The sequence below is a fragment of the Macaca fascicularis genome, chromosome 10 (genome assembly GCF_037993035.2).
Source record: "Macaca fascicularis isolate 582-1 chromosome 10, T2T-MFA8v1.1".
NCBI lineage: Eukaryota > Metazoa > Chordata > Mammalia > Primates > Cercopithecidae > Macaca > Macaca fascicularis.
This window is the reverse complement of record NC_088384.1, coordinates 20,825,407-20,848,284: the sequence shown is the minus strand read 5'-3', so window position 1 is coordinate 20,848,284 and position 22,878 is coordinate 20,825,407. Positions and strand designations below refer to the sequence as shown.

The following is a 22,878-nucleotide window of genomic DNA, read 5'->3' as shown; positions in this document are numbered from 1 at the left end:
TCCTTCCTCTCTCTCTTTCTCTTTTGAGACAGGGTCTCCCTGTGTCACCCAGGCTGGAGTGCAGTGGCGCAATCTCAGCTCACTGCAGCCTCTGCCTCCCAGGTTCAGGCCATCCTCCTGCCTCAACCTACCAAGTAGCTGGGAGTACAGGCGCCGGCCGCCACACCCAGCTAATTTTTGTATTTTTAGTAGGGACGGGGTCTCACCGTGTTGAACAAGCTGGTCTCGAAGAACCGCCTGGCTTGGCCTCACAAAGTGCTGGGATTACAGGCGTGAGCCACTGCTCCCAGCCTGCAGAGGTTTATTTCTGAAGAGCCATTGGAGTTTTAGGACTGAAAGATACTGCAGGCAGTAGTTAATTCAATGCCTTCTTATTACAGATGAGGAAACTGAGGCCCAAAGACAAAGGGCAACTTGCCCTGGGTTTCGTAGTGATAGAGTTGAAAGTACCTCCTAGGCCTGACTCCACATCTGATGCTTTTAAAAGCTAGTTGTTAGTTTGCTTTGCTCTTAGAATAGTGTTATGTCAGTTACTATTTTGATAGAAGTGGCAAATGCATTCTTCATTCTGCAGAAAATGTATGTGGCTTACCCATCCTCTTCACTACTCCTGTGGAGCAGTTCGTCACTGGCGGCTCCTGGATTTTGAAGCATTACTGTGGGGAGAATAGGCCACCTGTTTTGTGGGTTCCTATTTGCCCTGACATTTAGTTTGTAGAGTTTGAAAGGGTCCTGAATATGGCTATGTAATAACCTATTACAGAATGCCTTCCCAGTGCCCATTTGTCTTTATTGCCTACAGCAAGGAACTTGATCTTTGAATTTTCCAGCAACCTAGAGCCTCTTTCCATCATGCCTACCAGTAAGACAGACCTGGGCTGGGCTGTCTTCCCAAGCATTGTCTTGGCAGAGGCTGGGCTGGGGGTGAGAATAGGGGCAACGGGGAATATGAATTAGACAAAATTCCAAAGCAGACTTAAAATTATGCCATTCTTAGGATTTCCTGGGCTGGGTTTGCTCATTCAAGAGCTACTAAGCCCCTCTTAGTGGTATTGTGGACACTTTGCTGGGAACTGACAGGCCCCTCACAAAACCAGAAGGCAAGAACTCTTGCGGATTTTCTGGAGGAGCTTAAGAGAGGAGGCAGGGACCCAGGGAAGAGGCTGCCATGTGGGATGAAGGAGAGAGGAAGAGGGCTGGGTCCAGGCCTCCAGAAGTGTCAGAAGGAAATGGTGAGCCAAGGAAGCACTGGTAGAACCTGGAGCAGGCTGGTTGTGAGGGAGGAGGAAGGGATGAGCCATGGACATGCTTCTGTCTTCAGAGAACACCTGAGAGAGCAAAGCACAGCTGGGCTGGGAGGGTGGATGGGGGATTTGCTTTAGATTTGACAGCAACATTGGTGATACAGGTGGTGTTCCAGGCAGGTTGGGGGTGGTTTACTAGTTGTCAGCAGCAATGGAAGTCACAGTCTACCTGCCGGGATGAGCATGTGTAGTGGCGAGGGGCAGAAGGTAGAAGACAGCCTGGGGCAGTAGTGTCTTCTGGCCTTTGTGCGTGAGAATCAATGGTATGTGTTCCGGTTCTTTGGCTTTTCCAGAACCCAGAAAAGAATGGGGTAACTGAACTGAGATTTAAAATCTTGCTGTGTGGCTTGGGTTGTTTGCATTGGTTCCAAACTCTGAATCTTTTGGGGTCTTCAATTTGTGGGCATGTCAGTAGAAATTCTAAGCTTTGTTTTAATGGTGTGTGTTTGGGTGTCTGTCTCTGTGTGAGTGTGTTTAGAAATGGGCTTCTCTGGATTCCTCACTGGTCTCCTGGAAGGTGGGGTTATAGACATGCTGGTGAATTCTGAATGTTTTATAAGTTAGACTATTAACGGAGTTAAATTGAAGAAACCTTTTGTCGTAAAACCTTCCAGGAATTCCATTCCAAATGAGGAAATGCATAAAGACTTGTCCACTTGGCGAACAGGTGTTTGGGAGGTGATTGTGTACCCTGTCCCCACATTTAATACCTGTGACCATTGCAGCAGGAAGTCTATGTAACCTGGTGCTCGTGAGCACTGATTTGTTTCTTGTCATTGAGTTTTGACAGTATACTACTTTAAAAAAGAGAAGAAAGAAAAATAAGCTCTTGGAAGTAATTTTCAAGTAGAGGTAGTGGTTTTTTTTTGTTTTTTGTTTTTTTTAAGGTACCATATGTGGAATGTGCTTCCTTTCTTTGATGTGAAATCTGAAGGAGCCCTTGCCTCCTGCCTAGCACATTTCCTAAATGATAAAGGCCCACTCCTGTTCCACCTATGCCCTGCATGAATGTTTTGGCTCCATGATCTTTTTGTAGCAGCCGTGGCCAATGAATGTTTGAGCAGAGGCCCCTATGCCTGCTTGGACAGCAATTATTAACCTCAACTTGAATGCATTCTATTCGATCTTTCTCCTTCAAAGTGGGAGCTCACCAAATGGTAAAAATCAAGGTGTCTTTGGATTTGAATTAATGTGACATTAAAAAGTTGTGGTTGCTTTAAAAAGCATTAGGCAGGGCTACGGGCGGTGGCTTACACCTGTAATCTCAGTGCTTTGGGGAGGCTGAGACAGCAGGGTCAGTTGAGGCCAGGAGTTTGAGAACAGCTTGGACAACACAGCAAGACCCCATTTCAACAACAACAACAACAAAATCCTAGCTGGATATGGTGGTGCACATCTGTGGTCCTAGCTGTTTAGGAGGCTGAGGTAGGAGGATCGCTTGAGCCCAGGAGTTCAAGGCTGCAGTGAGCTATGATCATGTCACTGAACTCCAGCCTGGGTGATAGAGCAAGACCCTGTCTCTACATAAATGGAATCAGTGAATAAATAAATGACGGAAGTTTCCCATTTAGTTCAGAAAGTAGGGTATCCTCATCTTGGACTCCAGAAAGGCCTGAGGGAGGCCATGAAGTAGGCAGAGCCTGGAACCAGAAGGAGCCCCATCCCACCCTCATGTTTCAGAGGAGAAACTGAGACTCAGGTGGCCTGAGTCCTGTTGCTGGTCTGTGGCAGAGGCCAAGTCAGAACCAATGACCCCCAGGGACTTTCCTGGCTGGGCAGGAGGAGGTGTGGGAAGGGTTTGAACAGAAGGTGGAAGCGGTTCTGCGAGATGTCATCAGGCTCTAGCAGTCCCGTCTGTTTGGTTGTTGCTGGGAGAGGGAATTGGATTCCAAGGGGGGATGGGACCCCATCTCCCCTAGTTCCCGAGATAGACTCGCCTGTAACTGGATCACTTCTTGCAACCCCAGGTAGCATATGACTGGAGAAATGAGGGCTGGAGCCATGGGCCATCCAAGGGCCCCTCCCCTGCTGGGTCCATGCCAAGGGCCGGCACTCTCCAGTCTCGATTGGGGTGCAATAGCGCCCTTAGTGTCGGGTCGGGTTCTGGGCCACGCTCGGGCGTTTTAAGAGGCTGAGGTGCGCCTTCCACTGCCCGCCTGCGGCCCGCCACGGAGAGCTCGGCTTTGTTTAGCCCTCTGGGCGACAGAAGAAGGCTAATCCAGGCTTGGGACAGGGCTGGCTGAGGCGTGCCGGATCCTCCGGGGGACCGATCGGTGGCCTCGCACGGCTCTCATCCCTCTCGGAGCAGTGTTCCAGGGGGCGGAGGGAGCCTCCTCGGGCGGTGGGGAGGAGGCTGGAGGAATGAGGACGCAGCGCGGCGCGCCCTTGCAGCGCTCAGGTTGACGGGCGGGCGGAGCGGGCGCACGGCTCCTCTCGGTCCGGCTGCTCTAGGAGCGCGCGGGCTGGACGCTGTCCGCGGTGCTGAAGCGGCGCCCGCGGCAGGGAGGCGGACCCGGGGCCGCCGGGCAGCGCACACCCAATCCCGGGACCGCCCTCCTTCTCCCAGGCTCGGAGAGGCGGTGGCAGCCGCCGGCACTGCACCCAGATGGACTGAGAGCGCGGCGGCGGGAAGGCGGCGGCGGCGGCGGCGGCGGCAGCAGCAGCTGCAAGAGCCCTCGCAGCCTCGGGGCAGGACCCACGTCCACACCCGAGAGCCCCTCCCTGGGGTGAGTCAGGGCGGGCGTAACAGGGATGGGGTGGACGGGTCCTGGGGCATGGGATCTCTTGGGCTTTAAATTTTCCCTTCCCCGTTGTAAATTTCTTCCAGCCCAGATCTTGAGCAGCTTTCAGGGCTAAGGGCTCAGAGCTATGCCTCCGCACTTTCCCCGTCCTGGGATAGAGGGCAGACCCCTCTGCCCTCACAAGCCAGGGGACAAAGGGTTTAGCCAGAAGCCAGACAGTCACAAGGCATGTCCTCCTCTCCACCTTGGGTGCAGCCCACAACAAGGTACCAGGAAAAGCTGTTTGACTAGGCTGGTGCCACAGGGGGGACACCTTCCCGTCTCTGGTCTCTGTTCAGAGGCCTGGCCCCGAGCAATCTAGCCACTGGAATTCAGCCCAGAGGCCAGCCATCTTTTAGCAGGGGAAGGCAAGCTTCAGCCTTCACTGGGGCTACAGGCGAGAAGTAAAGCCCTTTCCCTGCCTCCTTCCAGTCTCCATAGGCACCTGAGCTGCCATGATCGGGGCTTCAGTGCGAGGGTCACTTCAGTGCACCTGGCTGTTATAAGTAAGATGGACTCAGGCAGAGGAGCTCTGGAGTGGATACTGGGCAGACACTGCCTGCCAGTGGGGTGTGTGTGTGTGTGTGTGTGTGTGTGTGTGTGTGTGTGTGGTGTTCCCAGCAAGCAAAAGGGATTTTAAACTCCAGTGGTGCCTGTCACAGGAAAAGCCCTTCTCCAGCCAGCTTGTGCCTCTGAGTAAGCAGTTCGGGGTCACACTGGGCAACTACCCAGCCAGAGGAGCTTTGGGCTTCCTCAGCCCCTACAGCTGCCCCCCTTCTGCCTTGAGCCATCTGCTGAAGGGGGAGATGTGTTTAAACTTGATGGGTCACCTCTGCCTTCGATCCTACCAGCATTCGGTTCCCATCTCCATCACCTGGCAAGGTCAGACAGATAGATGTCTTAACTCCTAGAACTGGATGGGTGGGCTTCTGGGGGGCTTTACTGCCTAGACAAAGGGCATTTGGTGTGCTAGGGAGGAGAGGGAGTGGAGAGGGGAGGTGGAATTAGTGGGACCATCCTCCAGGGCCCTGGAAATGTCTAGTTGTGCTAGATTCCAAGCTGCGTGAGACGGCTGTTCTAACCCAATGGATGTAAATGAAGCTTCTGGATCTTGACAAGTTCATTGCTGGAGGACTGAGGTCTGTGTTTTGTTCCATCTGTCTAGCTTAAGCTGTGCACATCAGAAATGACTCTGGTGGGCAGCTTCCTTGGATCATTGGATGCCTGATGGTGCCGATGAAATGAAAGAGAAGGGGGGAAGATATGTGAGATGATGTGCTGGTTTTAGGGTCAGTGTGAGCTGCAGTGGTGCTGCAGTGCTGATGGAAATGCATGCCAAGAATGTGTTAGCATTACTTGCATAAAGCAGACCACTTGGTACCCAGGAACCATTTGTTTCTCACCAATGTTCTGTAGAGAGGGAAGGTCGTAAGGGAAAAGTATAATAACTGCACATCTGACATATCCTTGATTTACATTGTTCTTGACCACTTTTTTCCACCCAAAAGTATTTTTTAACTACCATATAAACACTTTATATTTTGGCCAGATGAATGAACCTCTTTAGAGAATGGTTGTCTGGAAGGATGGCTGACTCATGACTGTACTTGACATTCTTGCTGACTTGTTTCATAAAAATATGAAGTCCGGAAGCATAATGGCAGGGCAACTAAGCAGTAGGACATCGATTTTGTTTTGGGAAAATTGTATATTTGAGCCTTGCATGTTATTTGTTTTGAAAATTACATTTATAACCAAAAAAGTTTTCCACTGAGTGAGATCGATCTATATATATATATTTTAACCCATAGTCTGAGGAACTTAAAACCTCCTCAATAATTAAAGTAGGATCAAGTTCTCTTCTGTAACTGAGGAAGATACTATTTGAGGGTTGACCCCGGGTGATTGATACACAGTCCTAGATCCAGCTCACAGTCTCTGTTCAGAAGTCCTGACTGGCTTGCATCACATGCAAGCCTGCATCTATGCACAGTTATAAAATGTGCATGAAAAATATGAACACTACTTCTGTCTGGATTTCTCAAGGCAGCAAACAAAGATGTAGTGATGACTCTTTGTCAAGAGAACACATTTCATTTTGGTGAAAGCAATTGATCTTGGGTTCCTGGTAGAATAGTTAAATGTTAGGGATGGTGGCAACAGCCGTGTGGTGTAAATGAGTGAAAAGAGATCCAGCTTTGCAGATTGGGAGACCTGAGTTTGAATCCTGATTTTAACCTATTATTAATTGTACGCCATGATTTAACCTCTATAAGCCTCTGTTTTATCATTTGTAAAATGGAGAAAATAATACCTGGCTGGTTTGCACAGGATTGGCATGTGGGTGTTCAATGTTATTCTAAATATTCCTTGCCATTGTCTGCCTCCACTGGTTATTAAAGTAACATGAGTGTGTTTAGCTAACATTACCTCAAATTTGTGTTTATGTTCAAACTGTGAAGGCCATGAAAGGACTCAATAGCTTGAGGTGGCCTAGGCCTGATGGAGGTGGTGTTCCCAAGGTAGGGACTTTTCTTGGGTCTGTTGTCATCCAGGAACATTGGCTGGCCAGCCCTGGAGCTTGGGTAAAAGGACAAAGGAACTGTTCCCTCCGGGAGAATGAAGCCTAGATGCCAAAGGCCTTGAGGAGTCTGTTCAGAGAAACCCCTTCCAAGAAAGGCTTTGTGGCAAGGGAGGTTTTGTTACATGGAGAGGCTTCTCTGTCCTGATGTTCTATCTTTCTGGTACTGGGTTTCCTCCAGTGATATGTGTCTCTTCCTGCTTCTGTCCTGTATGCCCTGTGGAAATAGCAGCTAAAATGGGAAGGTGCTTGTTTCAGGCCAGGCTTTCCTGCAGTAACTCAATCATCATCATGACCCTGTGAGAGGAGAACCATTGCCATCCTTATTATACAAATGAAGAGACTGAGGCTCAGACAGGTCGTAGTGCCCAAGGTCTGACTCTGGCCCTGCCTCTACAGCATGAGGAGAGGACCTCACAGATGAACTGATGATACAGAAAGCAGGGGCAGCAGAGCCGGAGTCACCCCAGTCTCCAGGCTCACAATCCAGTGCTCTCTTTTCACATTGGGATGAGAGCGCCCCATTGCTTGGTGGCAAGAGGTGGAATAATAAGCCGGGGTTAGGGCCAGCCAGGCAGAATTGCAATGGGGAGGAGCTGGTGTCAGGTACCTTTCCTTCCTGGCCTGCCACATCATCCTGTCTCCAGGATGGGGCTTGTGATCTCAGCAGCTGGGGCAGCAGCCGCAGCAGTAAACAGAGCTAGAAGGTGGAGCAGAGCTGCTGGAAATCAACTAGGCCAACCTCTCATGATGTGAATGAAGAGCTTGAGGCCCAGAGAGGAAATGACTCATCCATGGAGGTGTTGCGGGGAGGACAGAGATCTTTATTCCACTGCCCTGGACAGGAGCCCCTCCTAATGGACTGCTCCTCAGTGCCTCTGTGGAAAGCCTGGGTGTTACTGGTGGCTCTGTCAGAAAGGGCTGCCCAAGTCCAGGGACCTCCATGGATCCTAGAGATACCACTGAGCTGGACAGCTCCTTTTTCTCCCTCCCCACCTAGCAGCTCCATCTGGCCCCTGCTGGCACACGATTGCCGTTTGCAGACTGCATTGATTTCCATTTCCCGGGTGATGAGATAATTTAAAGGTTATTCAGTTGAGTTTTTGGTTCCCTTGACTTGAGTTCTTTCTCCAAGAGCACCTGCTGCCAACAGCCTGAGTTCCAGGCATTGAAATAAAAAGATGCAGTTATTGCCCATAAACTTGAATTGTTTACGAGGCCTGTGTGAACTTTTATAGCTGTTTGCACACATACCGTGCCTCGTTCCTCGATGGTTTAATGAGTATACCCGTGAGCTTGCTTTTCATGAATGGCATTTCATGGTGCTGAAACCTTGTGCTATTCCTGCAGGTGTGCTCCTTTTCCTAGTTTGCCATTTTCAGTTACTGACCCCATCCTCCTATGTCTCCTACTCTGAACCCCAGCCCCTGCCCCTGCGAGACTCAACTCCTTCCTCTTCTTGCCACCTGAGGCCATGCCCTGTCCATTCTCTACCACATTTTCTCTGAATTCTGTCGCTTCCCTCAAGTCATGCTGCCACTGCCCTGATTGGGCTCCTCATTACTGACTCTTTGCAATGCCCTTCAACCGGGGTACCTCCCTGCATAGGGTCTCTTGTAGACTTACCCGTATGTGCACAAGCAGATTAATATTTCAGGAACACAGATTCTGCTGTCAGCACTGCTTTCCTGCTGACCCTTGCCTCGCCCACTACTGCCTCCAGGGTGAAGGCAGATGCCTCAACCTGGCCTGGATGGGCTTTCTGCAGACTGACCCAGCTCCCTGCCTCTCACACAGCAGCTGGGCCTGTTCTTCTCTCCCACGTGGTCATGTCCCTTCCCTCTCCCACCTCCAGCTCTAGAGCTGCCTCCTCCAAGCCACCTTCCTCCCTCCCCTGAGCTTCCTGAGTTTTCTTTCCCTGCCTAAATCCAGAGCATGCTTGCTCAGTCAGCTATTCAAGGGATCAGCTGGGTCTTTTGTTTTCTTTTCTTTTTTTTTTTTTTTTTTTGGTGGTCTTTCTCTGTTGCCCAGGCTGGAGTGCAGTGATGCAGTCACAGTTTTACACTTCATTGTAGCCTCAATGTCCCAAGCTCAAGTGATCCTCCTGCCTTAGCCTCCTGAGTAGCTGGGACTACAGGCACATGCCACCATGCCCAGCTAATTTATTTTTATGTTTTTGTAGAGACAAAATCCTGCTGTGTTGCCTAGGCTGGTCTGGAACTCCTAGGCTCAAGCGATCCTCCTGCCTCTTCCTCCCAAAGTGCTGGGATTACAGGTGTGGGCCACTATGCCCAGCCAGCCGAATTTTACTGTGGGCCAGGTACAGTGTGGGGCAGCAATAATGCTAAAGCGAGTGTTGTGGGTTGAATTGTCATGAGCAAGGTATACACAGAAGACACAGGGAGGTCCCCCCAAAAGATATGTTAGACTAGGTATGGTAGCTCACACCTATATTCCCAGCACTTTAGGAGGCCAAGGAGGGAGAATTACTGGAGCCCAGGAGTTCAAGACCAGCTCAGGCAACATAGCAAGATCCTGTCTCTACAAAAAATGAAAATTAAAAAAAATTAGCTGGACATGATGGGGTGCTCCTATAGTCCCAGCTACTCAGGACACTGAGGTGGGAGGAACACTTGAGCTCAGGAGGTGAAGGCTGTAGTAAGCCGTGATCACCACACTGCACTCTGGCCTGGGTGATAGAGTGAGACCCTGTCTCAAAAGAGAAACAAAAGAGATGTTGAAATCCTAAGCCCCTGTACCTGTGAACATGACTGTGTTTGGAAATAGGGTCTTTGCAGATGGAATCAAGTCAAGATGAGGTCTTTTGGGTGATTCCTAATCCAATATGTCTGATGTCCTTATGAGAAGAGAGAAGCATGGACTTAGGCCGCGTGTGGTGGCTCACGCCTGTATTCCCAGCACTTTGGGAGGCTGAGGGGGGGCGGATCACAAGGTCAGGAAATCGAGACCATCCCGGCTAACATGGTGAAACCCAGTCTCTACTAAAAATACAAAAAATTAGCCAGGCGTGGTGGTGAGCGCCTGTAGTCCCAGCTATTCAGGAGGCTGAGGCAGGAGAATGGCATGAATCCCGGAAAGCAGAGATTGCAGTGAGCTGAGATCGTGCCACTGCACTCCAGCCTGAGTGACAGAGCGAGACTTCATCTCAAAAAAAAAAAAAAAAAAAAAGAAGAAAAAGAAAAAAAGAAATGTGGACTTGGACACACACACAGAGGAGACCACCAGGTGAAGACACAGAGAGGGGAAGGTCGTGTGAAGTCAGAGGTGGAGACTGGAATTACGCTGCCATGGCCAAGGAACACCTGAGGCTACCAGGACCAGGAAGAGGCAAGGAAGGATTCTCCCCTAGAGCCTTCGTAGGGAATGTGGCCGTGCTGACACCTTGATTTTAGACATCTGGCCTCCAGAACAGCAAGCAGATAACTTTCTGTTGTTTACTAGGCCACGGTATTTTTGGCAGCCCTGGGAAACTAATACAGTGAGTAGGTCTCCTTCCCAGCCCAGGTGCTGGATATTTTTCGGGGAGACAGACTCTTCAGTGGAGCCTTATGAGTCAGTGTGGTGAGTGCCACCAGAAATCTAAAAGTGAGTGATGAAGACTCTGAGAAGGGCCCTCCACCAAGCAGCCTTCCGGCCCCTTGCTGGGGTGGCAACTGTCAAGGAAGGCTTCTTGGGGGAGGGAAGGCTCATACCCCACGTTCAGAGATGAGCAGAAGTCCACCAGAGAGCAAAAGGCAGGTTATCTCAGGCCCCGTGAGTGAAGGCATGAGAGCAGAGAGCAGCCAGTGGAGCCAAGGCCTGGGACTGGGGAGTGCTGAGCCCCACAAGGCTTAGCTCCTAGTAGGCTGTGGTTTGCAAAGGACTTCGAATTTGAACTTGCCTCTGTTCATATCAGGGAGCTATGGAAGAGAAATGACAGGGAGCAGATGGTATTTTTAGTAGATCATCTCCATAATGTCATGGAAGATGGATCTGAAGGGGTACCACATGGAAGCTGAGACCTCAGAAGTGAGCTAGAGGTGTGGCTGGTCGAGGTGAAGAAGAGGATATGGATTTGCAAATGATTTGTAAGGACGTGGGGATTCGTTGCCTATAGGGACACAAGGAGAAGAAGAAAGTGCAGGAACTGACCCTCAGGTCTCTGGCTGGTGCCTAGGAAAAGAAAGAATTGTCTGGAGAGGAAAAAGTTAGGAGGGAGCAGAGGAGAGATGTCGGGCTTAGCTGGGGACAGGTGGAATGTGGGAGACATCCAAGAGACAGTGGAGCTCTACAGCTTGGAGGGGCAAGACTGTGCTGGTGCTACCGATGGGGAAGTGTGAACGGGGGATAGGATATGGAGCTATGGACGTGGACACCATCGCTTGGGCCCATCATGGAGTGAGAAGAGGATGAGAGAGAGGACTGACTCATGTCCTCAAGTGAGGACAGAGGAGGTTAGAAGACAGTGGATATGTGGCAAGAGGACCAGGGTGTTTCAAAGAGGGGTGGTTGGTGTGACTCAGACCTTCCACAGGAAGTGGCCTATGGAGGGCATCAGACAGGGCCACTGGACTCAGGGACAACTTGTTGTTTCTTGCCTTTCCCTGTGTCTTCTGTGTACACTTGCTTATGACACCCTCTATCCATGTCTGGTACCTCTCCTGACACCTCTCTAAGCCATGCTGTCCAGAGCAGACCTGATGAGGTGAATGCGGATGCATGCCTGGACACCTACACAGGTAGCCTCTCCTGGGCAGCCACAGCCATTAATCTCAAGGAAACTGGTGTCCACGACCATGAGCTTCTGCCAGAAGCCTGGCCGCAGACGGTGAGGTGAGGCCTGCTGCCTGGCCAAAAGACAGGTGCCATACCTGAGCCCCTGCCCCCACACCTGGTTGCAGCTGTGTCCATTCTTTGCAGGGCCCATCACCATGGGCGGCTCTGCTCCTCCGCCTCATAGGAATTGTGCCACGGGTGCGCCAAATGATCCAGCCCCTCTCTGATTGCTGCCTGCCAGGTTGGTCTGTGTGCACTGATGTGGTGGCTTCTCTGATGTGATCTCTGGGCCCTCCTGCCTGCAAACTCACCCAAGGAGTATCCTTCTATATGCCTGGCCTTCCACCATTGGAGAGTCACTCGTAGGGCTTCACGGGTTTCAGTGTGAGCTGGAGTTGATCCTGGCACACTCTGTCCAATTGTAAATTTGTTGAGACATTAATTTCAGTTAGGAAACACAAGATTGTGAAACATTTCAAGATTTTAAAATTTATAACATAAAATTTAGTCATCTTTCATGACCCCTCCCCATCTCCCTCCTCTCCCTAGAGATATACGCACCGATTTGTCAGTAGTGGTATTTTCCAGATCTTTTCCCATGCATTTTCAAAGCCATATAAGTACATGCAACCCCCCACACACTGACATATATAAAAATGAGATTGTACTGTACACACTGATTAGGAGCTTGCTTTTTCCCTTATTAATATATTTTGGAGATCTTTACATGTTGATGCAAATATACCTCTTTTATTTCTTCTTAGTTTCTAATTTCTTTTTTTTTTTTTTTTTTTTTGAGACAGGGTCTGGCTCTGTCACCCAGACTGGAGTGCAGTGGTGCGATCTCAGCTCACCACAACCTTTGCCTCCCAGGTTCGAGAGATTCTCGTGCCTCAGCCTCCCAAGTAGCTAGGATTACAGGCATGCACCACCATGCATGGCTATATTTTTAAAATTTATTTTTAATTTTTATTTATTTATTTATTTTTGAGACGGAGTCTTACTCTGTTGCCCAGGCTGGAGTGCAATGGCGCAATCTCAGCTCACTGCAACCTCTGCCTCCCAGGTTCAAGCGATTCTCCTGCCTCAGCCTCCCAAGTAGCTGGGATTACAGGCGCCCACCACCACACCTGGCTAATTTTTGTGTTTTTAGTAGAGATGGGGTTTCACCATGTTGGCCCGGCTGGTCTCAAACTCCTGACCTCAGGTGATCTGCCGGCATCGGCCTCCCAAAGTGCTGGGATTACAGGCATGAGCCACTGCGCCCAGCCTATTTTTTTTTTTAATTTTTAAAGACAGGGTCTTGCTTTGTCACCCATGTTGGAGTGCAGTGGTGTAAGCATAGCTCACTGCAGTCTCAGCCTCCTGGCTCAAGGCATTCTCCTGCCTCAGCCTCTGAAGTACGTAGAACTACAGGCACATGCAACCACACCTAGCTAATTTTTTATTTTTTGTAAAAAGAGGGTCTTGCTATGTTGCCCAGGCTGGTCTTAAACTCCTGCCTCAAGCAGTCTTCCCGCTTTGGCCTCCCAAAGTGCTGGGATTACAGGCGTGAGCCACCACACCCAGCCTTCTCATTTTTATTTTTTATTTTTTATTTTTTAATTTTTGAGACAACCTCACTCTGTCACCCAGACTGGAGTGTAGTGGCGCAATCTCAGCTCACTGCAACCTCCTCCTCCCAGGTTCAAGTGATTCTCCTGCCTCAGCCTCCCGAGCAGCTGGGACTACAGGTGTGCACCACCATGCCTGGCTAATTTTTGTATTTTTGGTAGAGACAGGGTTTCACCATGTTGGCCAGGCTAGTCTCAAACTCCTGAACTCAAGTGATCTGCCTGCATCTGCCTCTCAAAGTGCTGGAATTACAGGCTTGAGCCATCACGCCTGGCCTCATTTTGTAAAGAACAGCATAGAATTCCATAGCGTATTATAATGTATTTAATCATTTTCCTCTTGATGAACAGTAGATTCTTCACATTATTACTATTCCAGAAAGTGCTGTGGCAAATATTCCTCTACATGCATCTTTTACATATGTGTGAATTTTTCCATTGCATAGATTTCTAGAAGTGGAATTGCTATGTTACAAGGGGATGCACCTGATAAATATCAACAGATGCCATAAAATTGTCAGCCAAAAAGAATGCATAAATTGATATGATCCAACAGTGTGTATCATCCACAGAGGCAACCCCATCATTCTTTTTACTCATTGTTACTCTGATGGGTGAATGAAAAGGCATTTCCTTGCTCTATTTTGCATTTCCCTTATTCTCACCGAGACTGTGTCTACTCTTATCTGTTTATTTACCCATCGTGTGTTTTTCATGACTTGTATATTTATATTTGTTGCCATTGTTACTCTGGATATTTGTGGATTTAACTGTTGATTTGTAGAAGTTTATTCTAGTTATGGTTATTTCTCCTTTGTTGGTTATATATTTTGCAAGCATTTTTTCTTTGTTGCTTATCTTTTCACTGTTTATGTGGTGCTGTGGAATTTCTAAATGTTTATGTTGTCAGGTCTATCCATCAGAGGCTTGTTTTTTAGTAGTAAGGGGAAAATGGAGCTTGGAGGCTTACGATGTAGCATTCCTTTTTTTTTGTTTTGAAACAGTCTTGCTCTGTTGCCCAGTGGTGCAGTCTCAGCTCACTGCAACCTCTGCCTCTCGGATTCAAGTGATTCTCCTGCTTCAGCCTCCTGAGTAGCTGGAATCACAGGTGCTAATTTTTGTATTTTTAGTGGAGATGAGGTTTCACCATGTTGGCCAGGCTGGTCTCGAACTCCTGGCCTCAAGTGATCCACCCGCCTCAGCCTCCCAAAGTGCTGGGATTATAGGCGTGAGCCACCGTGCCCGGCCACAATGTTGCATTATTGACCCTTCTCTAGTCTCTGCTTGCTCTTTGACTTTGAACAAAACTCAGCTTCAGTAAACTTTAATTTTGCAAGCTATATAGCCATGCTGTCTGTCCCGCCCATCCTCAGCCCAGCTGCTGCAGGGATCACAGTGATGACAGGACTCACAGGAGAAGCTGTCTTTGATGGGGCTTCACAGTCATTCAGATCTTCACAGTTAAACTAATTCCTTGACAGACATTGAGACTTGAGTCTTCTAGCACCAGCCTTGTGTAGGGCAGTGGTGTGGGGACAACTGGTGCTGCGACCCTTACCTCACTTTTCCCAGATAACTTTTTTTTTTTTTTTTTTTTTTTTTGGACATAGAGTTTCACTCTTGTCATCCAGGCTGGAGTGCAATGGTGCGATCTCAGCTGACTGCAACCTCCGCTTCCCGGGTTCAAGCAATTCTACTGCCTCAGCCTCCCTAGTAGCTGGGATTACAGGTGCCTGCCACCACGTCCAGCAAATTTTTGTATTTTTAGTAGAGACAGGGTTTCACTATGTTGACCAGGCTGGTCTCGAACTCCTGACCTCAGGTGATCCACTTGCTTCGGCTTTGGGATTACAGGCATGAATCACCACACCTGGCCCCAGATGACGTTTGAGTGCCCGCCTGTGCTGGAGATACAATCCTCACAGCTCTGCATAAGGAAGTACATGAGTCAGCCTGGGCTGTCATCACAAAATGCCACAGCCTTGGTGGCTTAAACAACAGAAGTTGATTCTGTCACAGTTCTGGAGGCTGGAAGTCCAAGTTCCAAGTGTTGGGAGGTTTGGTTTCAGAGGCCTCCTCTGCTTGTGGATGGCTGCTTTCTTGCTATGTCCTCACATGGTCCTTCCTCTGTGTATATGTTTGTGTCCTCATCTCCTCCTCTTCTTATGAAGACACCAGTCACATGGATTAGGGTCCACTCATATGATCTCGCTGGGTTTTTTTTGTTTTGTTTTTTGTTTTTTTTTGAGATGGAGTCTCACTCTGTCACCCAAGCTGGAGGGAAGTGGCTCAGTTTCAGCTCATACAACCTCCACCTCCCGAGTTCAAGTAATTCTGGTGCCTCAGCCTCCTGAGTAGCTGGGACTACAGGCACATGCCACCACGCCCAGCAAATTTTTATATTTTAGTAGAGATGGGGTTCCACCATGTTGGCCGGGCTGGTCTCGAACTCCTGACTTCAGGTGATCTGCCCACCTTGGCCTCCCACAGTGCTGGGCCATATGACCTTGTTTATCTTAATTACCTTTTTAAAGGGCCTGTCTCCATAGAGAGTCACATTCTGAGATACTGGGGGTTTGGACTTCAACATACGAATTTTGAGGGGGACACATTTCAACCCATTACAGGGAGATAGCACCATGGCTGGATGAGAATCTGGGAAGTGAAGCTCAGAGAGGCTCCTGTACTTGCTTTCAGTCACAATGAGCAGCTTGTAGATCTGAGCTCAGACTCCTGTGTTTGACTCCAAAGCCCAGGGCTCTGGGTGACCTGACTGGTGTTAAAAGTCTTTGGGCTGGGCTGGGCTGGGATCACACCTGTAATCCCAGCACTTTGGGAGACCAAGGCGGGAGGATGGCTTGAGCCAAGGAGTTCTAGGAGTCCAAGGAGTTCCAGCCTGGGCAACATCTCTACAAAAAAATGCAAAACTTAGCCAGGCATGGTGGCACATACTTATAGTCCCAGCTACTAGGGAGGCTGAGGTGGGAGGATGGCTTGAGCCCGGGAGGCAGATGTTGCAGTGAGCTGAGATCATGCCATTGCACTCCGGCTTGGGTAACAGAGTGAGACCTTGTCTTTCTTAACAAAACAAAACAAAAAACCTCTTTAGGCTCCACTACCCTGACTTCCTGCTCACTAGTCACCCAACTGTGTCCCCACCCCATGGCCTCATAACTCACACTCCCTGGGCAGGACACCTACTCCTTCAGTCTCTTCTGCACTTCCTCTGTCCTCTTGGGAAAGGGTTTTGCATAATAATTCAATTAGTTGAATGTATTATAGCTTGTTACATTTTTACTGTTGCAGCGGGAAAGACTGCATAATGTGATAGAGCATTTGCAATGCAGGAAATTCCCCAGTAATCGTACTCCCTCACAAAGCTGTTCTTGATGTTTGCATGTTACCTTGCATCTCCCCTTGGGACATACGCTTGTATTTCCCGTGTTTGTCATCATATTAAACGTGGCCCTTCATGCGCTTCCCTTTTCACCGCACATTATAGCTAACAGTTTCTGTCTTTCTCTTTTTTTCTTTTTTTAAAAATTTCTTAGCCCAAAAGGCCATCCCCTACCTTTTAATGCTCATTTTAATGGCTGCATAATATTCCACTGAGTTGCCATACTCTAATATTTTGAATCATTACAGCTGTCGAGCATTTGAGTTTCCCATTTGTGCTATTACAGATAATGATGCAGTAAAAATCTTTGTACAGAAAGCTTTTTGCTTCTCTCGAATTATTTCCTGAGGGAAAATTTCCAGGAGTCAGATTACTGAGTTAAGGGCTGCAGCAGCACCATGGCACCTTGATGAACTAAAATATCATGTTATGCAACTAGCGTGCCAATGTCGCATGCCACCAACAAGTGAACATACCAGCTGCACTGTAATCTCACTGGCATTTGCTGTAAATAATTAAATATACTTTTGACAATGTTAGTATAAGGATATGCCAAGGCTGCTTTAATTGGTGTTGCTTTAAGAACCAACAAAGGATGAACATTCTACAATAGATTCAATAGATTTGTATTTTCAATTCCTTTTGTTGTCACTTTTATTTTTTAAAAAGAATCATTGAAGATGAAACAAATGGACAGTCATCCCTTGGGAATTCCAGTGCTGTTATTATCTTGAGGAATCTGTCAGTGAAAGTAGTATTTAGACCTAAACAAGCAAAAGGACTCTTGGTTAATAACTGACATAGCAATAGAATGGGCCTGAGAAGAAGCTGATCTCCTCAGAGCCAGCTGGCAGGACTGATCCCAACTCTCCATCCAGGTCCTCCAGGTAGCCTGACCCACCTGCAGGCCACCCTTTCCAAATGCACATGCAGGGATGCCAGTGAAACCACGTGCTGGATCCAGGGCAAAACCGTCCAGGCTCAGCTCCCAGAGAGGCGGCCTCTGTCTCTCCTGTTGCCCCTACCAGCAGAGGGCGTGTGTGGACAGTAAGGCCTCGGCACCACCCCAGCTTTTCCCTTTTTTCAAACTGAATGGTGCCCTCGGTGCCCTCTCCCTCATTCTTTTTATTTTTTTATTTTTTTTAATTTTTATTAAGACAGTCTTACTCTGTTGCCCTGGCTGGAGTGCAGTGGTGTGATCTCGGCTCACTGCAACCTCTGCCTCCCAGTTCAAGCAACTCTGCTGCCTCTGCCTCCCAAGTACCTGGGATTACAGGTGCCTGCACCACACCCGGCTAATTTTTGTATTTTTAGTAGAGATGGGGTTTTACCATGTTGGTCAGGCTGATCTTGAACTCCTGACCTCAAGTGATCCAGCCGCCTCAGCCTCCCAAAGTGCTGGGATTCCAGCCATGAGCCACCGCACCCAGCCCCATCTCATTTTTCTGATCTAAAATAATCGATGATAAATGGAAGTTTTTTCCGTTGGAAGTTTTTTAATTGCCTAGCAACACATTATCACAAATTGCTCTCAAATTAATTCTTTGGCTTCAGTGCAGAATCATTTATTAATGAGGATGGCAGTCAGCATCTAAGAATGGCTATTCTTAGAACACTGCTGCTTTAAAGGGCTTCATTCTTAAGATATCCCCACAAGGACCATGTATGCTTCACAAACCCTTGGAGAACCTGATTCTCCAGACAAGCACAGAGAAGGTCATTGCTTCTCCCCTGTGGGCCCCAGCCCCTCATTAGTGATGAGCCCAAGGCCAGTGGGGGAAGCCAAAGATCCCCAGGTCCCATAGCGGTTGAGGGCTGTGGCCAACTTGGGTCAGGAGGCCACCATTGGATCTTGCTCCCATGGGACTCCTAAGTTGCTGCTGACATCTATGTGGTCCCATCAAGGGAGAGGCAGGGGTGCAAAGGGGAAAGGGGGTTGTGAGGAGGAATGCACCGGAAATGCAGACAGGAGGGAACAGTGATGGAAGGCTTGGGAAGACGGGGGTGATGTGGTTTGATAGGCTGGAGCTAAAAGGTCTCCTGATGAGTGATTATGTTGCTTTTGTGGAGCAGTTCGATTGATTTATTCATTCCCTTGCACCTACCATGTGCTAGACCCACACTGGAGGCTGAGAATAGTGAGAAAAGCCTCTGACTCTGCCCTGAAGGAGTTCCAAGTCTGATGTGGGAGACAGACAAGTAAATAGAAATCTATAGTGAGTGTGCTAGGTCCTGGGAAAGAAAGCTCAGGGCACTCAGGAAGCTCAGACTTGAGGAAATTCACCTGTGATCCTACTGGGTTTTTTGTTTGTTTTGAGACAGGGTCACCCAGGCTTGAGTGCAGTGATTTGATCTTAGCTCACTGCAGCCTCGACCTTCCCAGGATCAAGCAATCCTCCCACCTCAGCCTCCCAAGTAGCTGGGACTACAGGCATCCACGACTGTGCCCAGCTAATTTTTAAAATATTTTTACAGAGATGGAGTTTTGCCATGTTGCCCAGGCTGGTCTCGAACTCCTAGGCTCAAGCAATCTGCTCATCTCAGCCTCCCAAAGTGCTGGGATTACAGGCATGAGCTATCATGCCCAGCCAATCCTACTGTTTTCACATGTTGCTATATGCATACTTTTCATAGAGTTACAAATATGTTGTGTGATTTGCTCTTTTCCTTTCAGCGTTTTGTTTTTTTAGCATGGTTTCTTATTTCCCTGACATTGTCACCCATATAAACAGCTTCTAATAGATAAATAAATCTAAATGGCTTCCTGATATTCCATGAAGTTGATGAAATAGAGTTGATGAAATTCACCTGCTGTTAGAGTTAGGGTGCTTCATTTTTGCAACAGATGGCATTGGGTGCAGAACTTTTTGCACTTGTGATGAATCCAGTTCACCTTACTGGGCTGTAGGGTGTGGATGTGCTTGCAATTCTTAATGTACTAGCATGTTGTCCCTGAGGCCTTGCAGTAATTTCTGGGGCTGCCATGAGTGCCTGGGGGACATACCTCTCGGTTGCCTCTATCCAGCACTGGGATGAATAATAGATACACACACACACACATCAATATGAATATTATTTGTTGAGTGTGTGTGTGCCACATTGTTGAGCAAAGGAAGGAACATAGAGGAATCAGCCCCTCATTACTGATTCTGATTAGTAATGTTCTGGTAGCAAGTGGAAGTGGGAGGCCAGCTTCTAGGGAGGCTGCTGCGGCAGCAGCAGGCCAGGTGGGGTGTGACAAGGAAAGTGGTAACTGTAGACATGGAAGGAAAGCAAAGAATTCGAAGTGAGCAGAGCAACCAGTTTGATGTGGGGTCAGATAGGAGTTTGGAGGGTTGCAGCTGCCTCCGGGATTGCCAGCACAGGATATTTGGGGTAAGTGAACCTCAGGAAGGTTTCAGAGTTGGTGCACTTGGTTTTAGGAGGTCACAAAGAAGAAGGCTGGAGGCCTGAACCTAGACCTGTTCAAAAGACAACCATGGGCCAGGTGCCGTGGCTCACACCTGTAATCCCAGCACTTTGGGAGGCCAAGGTGGGTGGATCACCTGAGGTCAGGAGTTTGAGACCAGCCTGGTCAACATGGTGAAACCCCGTCTCTACCAAAACTACAAAAATTAGCTGGGCGTGTCGGTGCATGTCTATAATCTTAGCTACTCGGGAGACTGAGGCTGGAGAATGGCTTGAACCCGGGAGGCAGAGGTTACAGTGAGCAGAGATCATGCCACTGGACTTCAGCCTGGATGACAGAGGGAGACTGAAAAAAGACACCCCTGATGCATAAGTATAGATGGCTCACAGGAGCGGGGCTGGAGTTCAGCCTCACCCATACGGTTATATGAGGGAAACTTTGTGACAGGATTCAGGGCAGTCAGTGGAGCTGTTAGAAGAATCCATCAGTCATCTTAGGCTCGGTCTCTTCGGCTTCCTTGACAAACTAATTCAACTAAGGCTTTGCAGCTACTATATTTTCTTTAAGGACAAGTTGGCACCCTTCTGGCTGCCTGTTCAGCTAGGCTGTAGATTTTTCAGTATTTCACATGAGCAGAATCTGATAGTTTTTTTTATTGTGACTTATAGTGTAAAATAATTACATAGAAAAGAGAAATAGTGTGTGTGTTTGCTTTAGTGGGACCACATGATTTTTGAAAAATATTTTTTCGTACCATTTTCCTTTTGTTCCGGGGTATATTTTGTTCTCTTTCTTCTCAATTACCCAGCTGTAAGCCAGGCATGGCTCTGGATGAGGGTGAATAGAGCAGGGCTAAGAAAGAGGGTCAGTGACACCAGGGTTCACTAGCAGTGAGGGTGGCACGTGGCACTCAGCTCCTCTGCCCTCCTCTTCTTCAGCCTCTAGGACAAAGGCACAGTTTTACATTAGAGAGTCCTCCAGATTTCAGATTCCACAATACTCATAATGCCTGGTTAAATACCTTGGGTTGGATTTATTCTTACACATGCAAATCCTTAAAAACAAATTGCCTGTATGTTTCTGAATGTTTCCCCAAAACATTCAAAACACTGCTCCGACTGAACACAGTGGCTCACACCCATAATCCCAGCATTTTGGGAGGCTGAGGCAGGAGGACTGCTTGAAGCTGGGAGTTCCAGCCCAGCCTAGGCAACAAAGCGAGAACTTTGTCTCTACAAAAAATAAAAATAAGTAAAAATTAGCTGGACACGGTGGTGTGTCCCAGTAGTTCCAGCTACTCAGGAGGCTGAGGCAGGAGGATTGCTTGAGCCCAGGAGTTCGAGTCTGCAGTGAGCTATGATGCTGCCACTGTACTCCAGCCTGGGTGACAGAGTAAGACCCCATCTCTAAAACAATAATAATAATAATAATAATAATAATAATTTAAAAATAAAATTAAAAAGAAACCAAAACACTATTCCAGACTTCCGCATTTTTTCTCAAGAGGCCTCTGGGAGCCCAGGGAGCAGTAGTCTCTGTAAGGGATCCTGCAGAGCATGGTTCTCTGAGTGTGGCCTCCCAGATCAGCCAGACCAGGCCAGTTCCAAGCCTGGTGACCCTGGGCAAGTCACCTGACCTCAGAGCCTTAATCTCCTCATCTGTAAAAGAGGGTGTTGGTGGAATTTACCAAACAAGCCTTTTCTGTGAGAATGAAACAAGGAAATGCAGGTCAAGCTTGCAGCCTGGTGTTCTCAACACTCCATCACTGCGACCATTTCCATCACGTGGTGCTCTTCATTTTGCAGCCAGAAAACCAAGGCCCAGAATGGCTAAATGCCTTCTAACCCCCCGGGCCAGTGAATCTAACTCAGTTGTTAAGGATTAATTCTCTGGGTGAAAGAAGTACTCAGTTGCTTCAAAGGCCTGGACGGGAATTATTGACCCAGCACCACCTTCCCTGAGTCTATTAGATGTTAAAACAGGAGATTTGATGTGTATTTGAAAAAGCTTTAAATTGGTGAAAATGGATTCCGTTTCAGTAAATTACATTTGATCAGTTCCTTTGCTTGAGCTACTGCAAGGTGGCACAGTTAGGTAGGGTTCTGTTGGAGACCAAACAGTGGTTAAAACTCAGTCCCAGGGCCCAGAACCTGTAGTCCAGTGGGAAAGATGAGACATAAACAGGGCAGAGTGAAGTAGGAGCCTCAGCAGAGGAGTGGGGCAGGCCCATGTGTGGAGCTGAAGACCTCTGAGCCGGAGAGCGTCTGACATACCGTGAGAAGGATCTCTCAGCTGTTATATTGTGCGGAGACTGTGGGGACCAGAGTGGGAGCAGGGAGACTTGCAGGGAGGCTGTGTAAGAATCCACAGGCAAGGTGAGGGCATCGTAGGTCCCGGAAACAGCATGCAGGTGGTGAGAGTCAAGGGATCCTGGCTGTATTCTACCGGTACCGCCATCATGATGTCCTGACCAACTGGATGTGGATCTAAGAGAGAAGTCACAGATGACTCCAGGGTTTCTGACCTGAACGATGTCACTAGCTAAGGTGGGGAAGGTTGAGGAAGGGTGTGGTACAAATGGCAGTGGATGGGGGACGGGGGTGCGGGGATAGGGAAGCTCAGATTTGGACAGTTGAGTTTCTGACGCCCACCACACATCCTAGGGAGATTTCGGTGGGCTGCCCGGCGGAGGCGGCGGGCGCTTCTTTACTGGAAATTTTGCCTGCGTGAAACTTGGCTGTATTTACCTTGTTGAGTGTTTCTGTTAACATCTGAAACTCTGGGGAAAATTAGGATTCTTTAACCTTGTAGACCTAAAAGACACAGAGGCAGTTAATTTCACTTAACACGAATTTATTAGAAACAGCTCCTTTAGAAATCAGCGCTCTCTGATCTGTAATAAACCTTGTAACTAACTTTGCCTGCTTGCTGGTTATCTGTAATAAACCTTGTACTTAACTTTGCCTGCTTACTGGTTATGCCTGTGGGCAACTGGACGGGGGAGTTGTGTTCAAAGGC

At 48.4% G+C, this 22,878-nt stretch overlaps 1 protein-coding gene across 21 annotated transcripts in view; it reads left to right on the top strand.

The window, feature by feature from the left end:
• Positions 1-22,878, top strand: part of OSBP2 (oxysterol binding protein 2) — a 219,976-nt gene that overhangs the window by 113,660 nt on the left and 83,438 nt on the right. For 6 of the 21 annotated variants that reach the window (XM_074003984.1, XM_074003982.1, XM_074003979.1 and 3 more), the window contains exon 1: positions 3,694-4,030. The exons of 12 other annotated variants lie outside the window; for them this stretch is intronic. Coding sequence is in view for 3 of the 9 variants with exons in the window: in XM_074003971.1 (XP_073860072.1) it covers positions 4,891-4,966 (76 nt within the window). In the remaining 6 variants the exon portion in view is untranslated. Of the gene's footprint in view, positions 1-3,693; positions 4,031-4,722; positions 4,967-22,878 lie in introns of those variants that run through there. 3 more of the 21 variants (XM_074003971.1, XM_074003970.1, XM_074003968.1) reach the window with 1 other exon arrangement.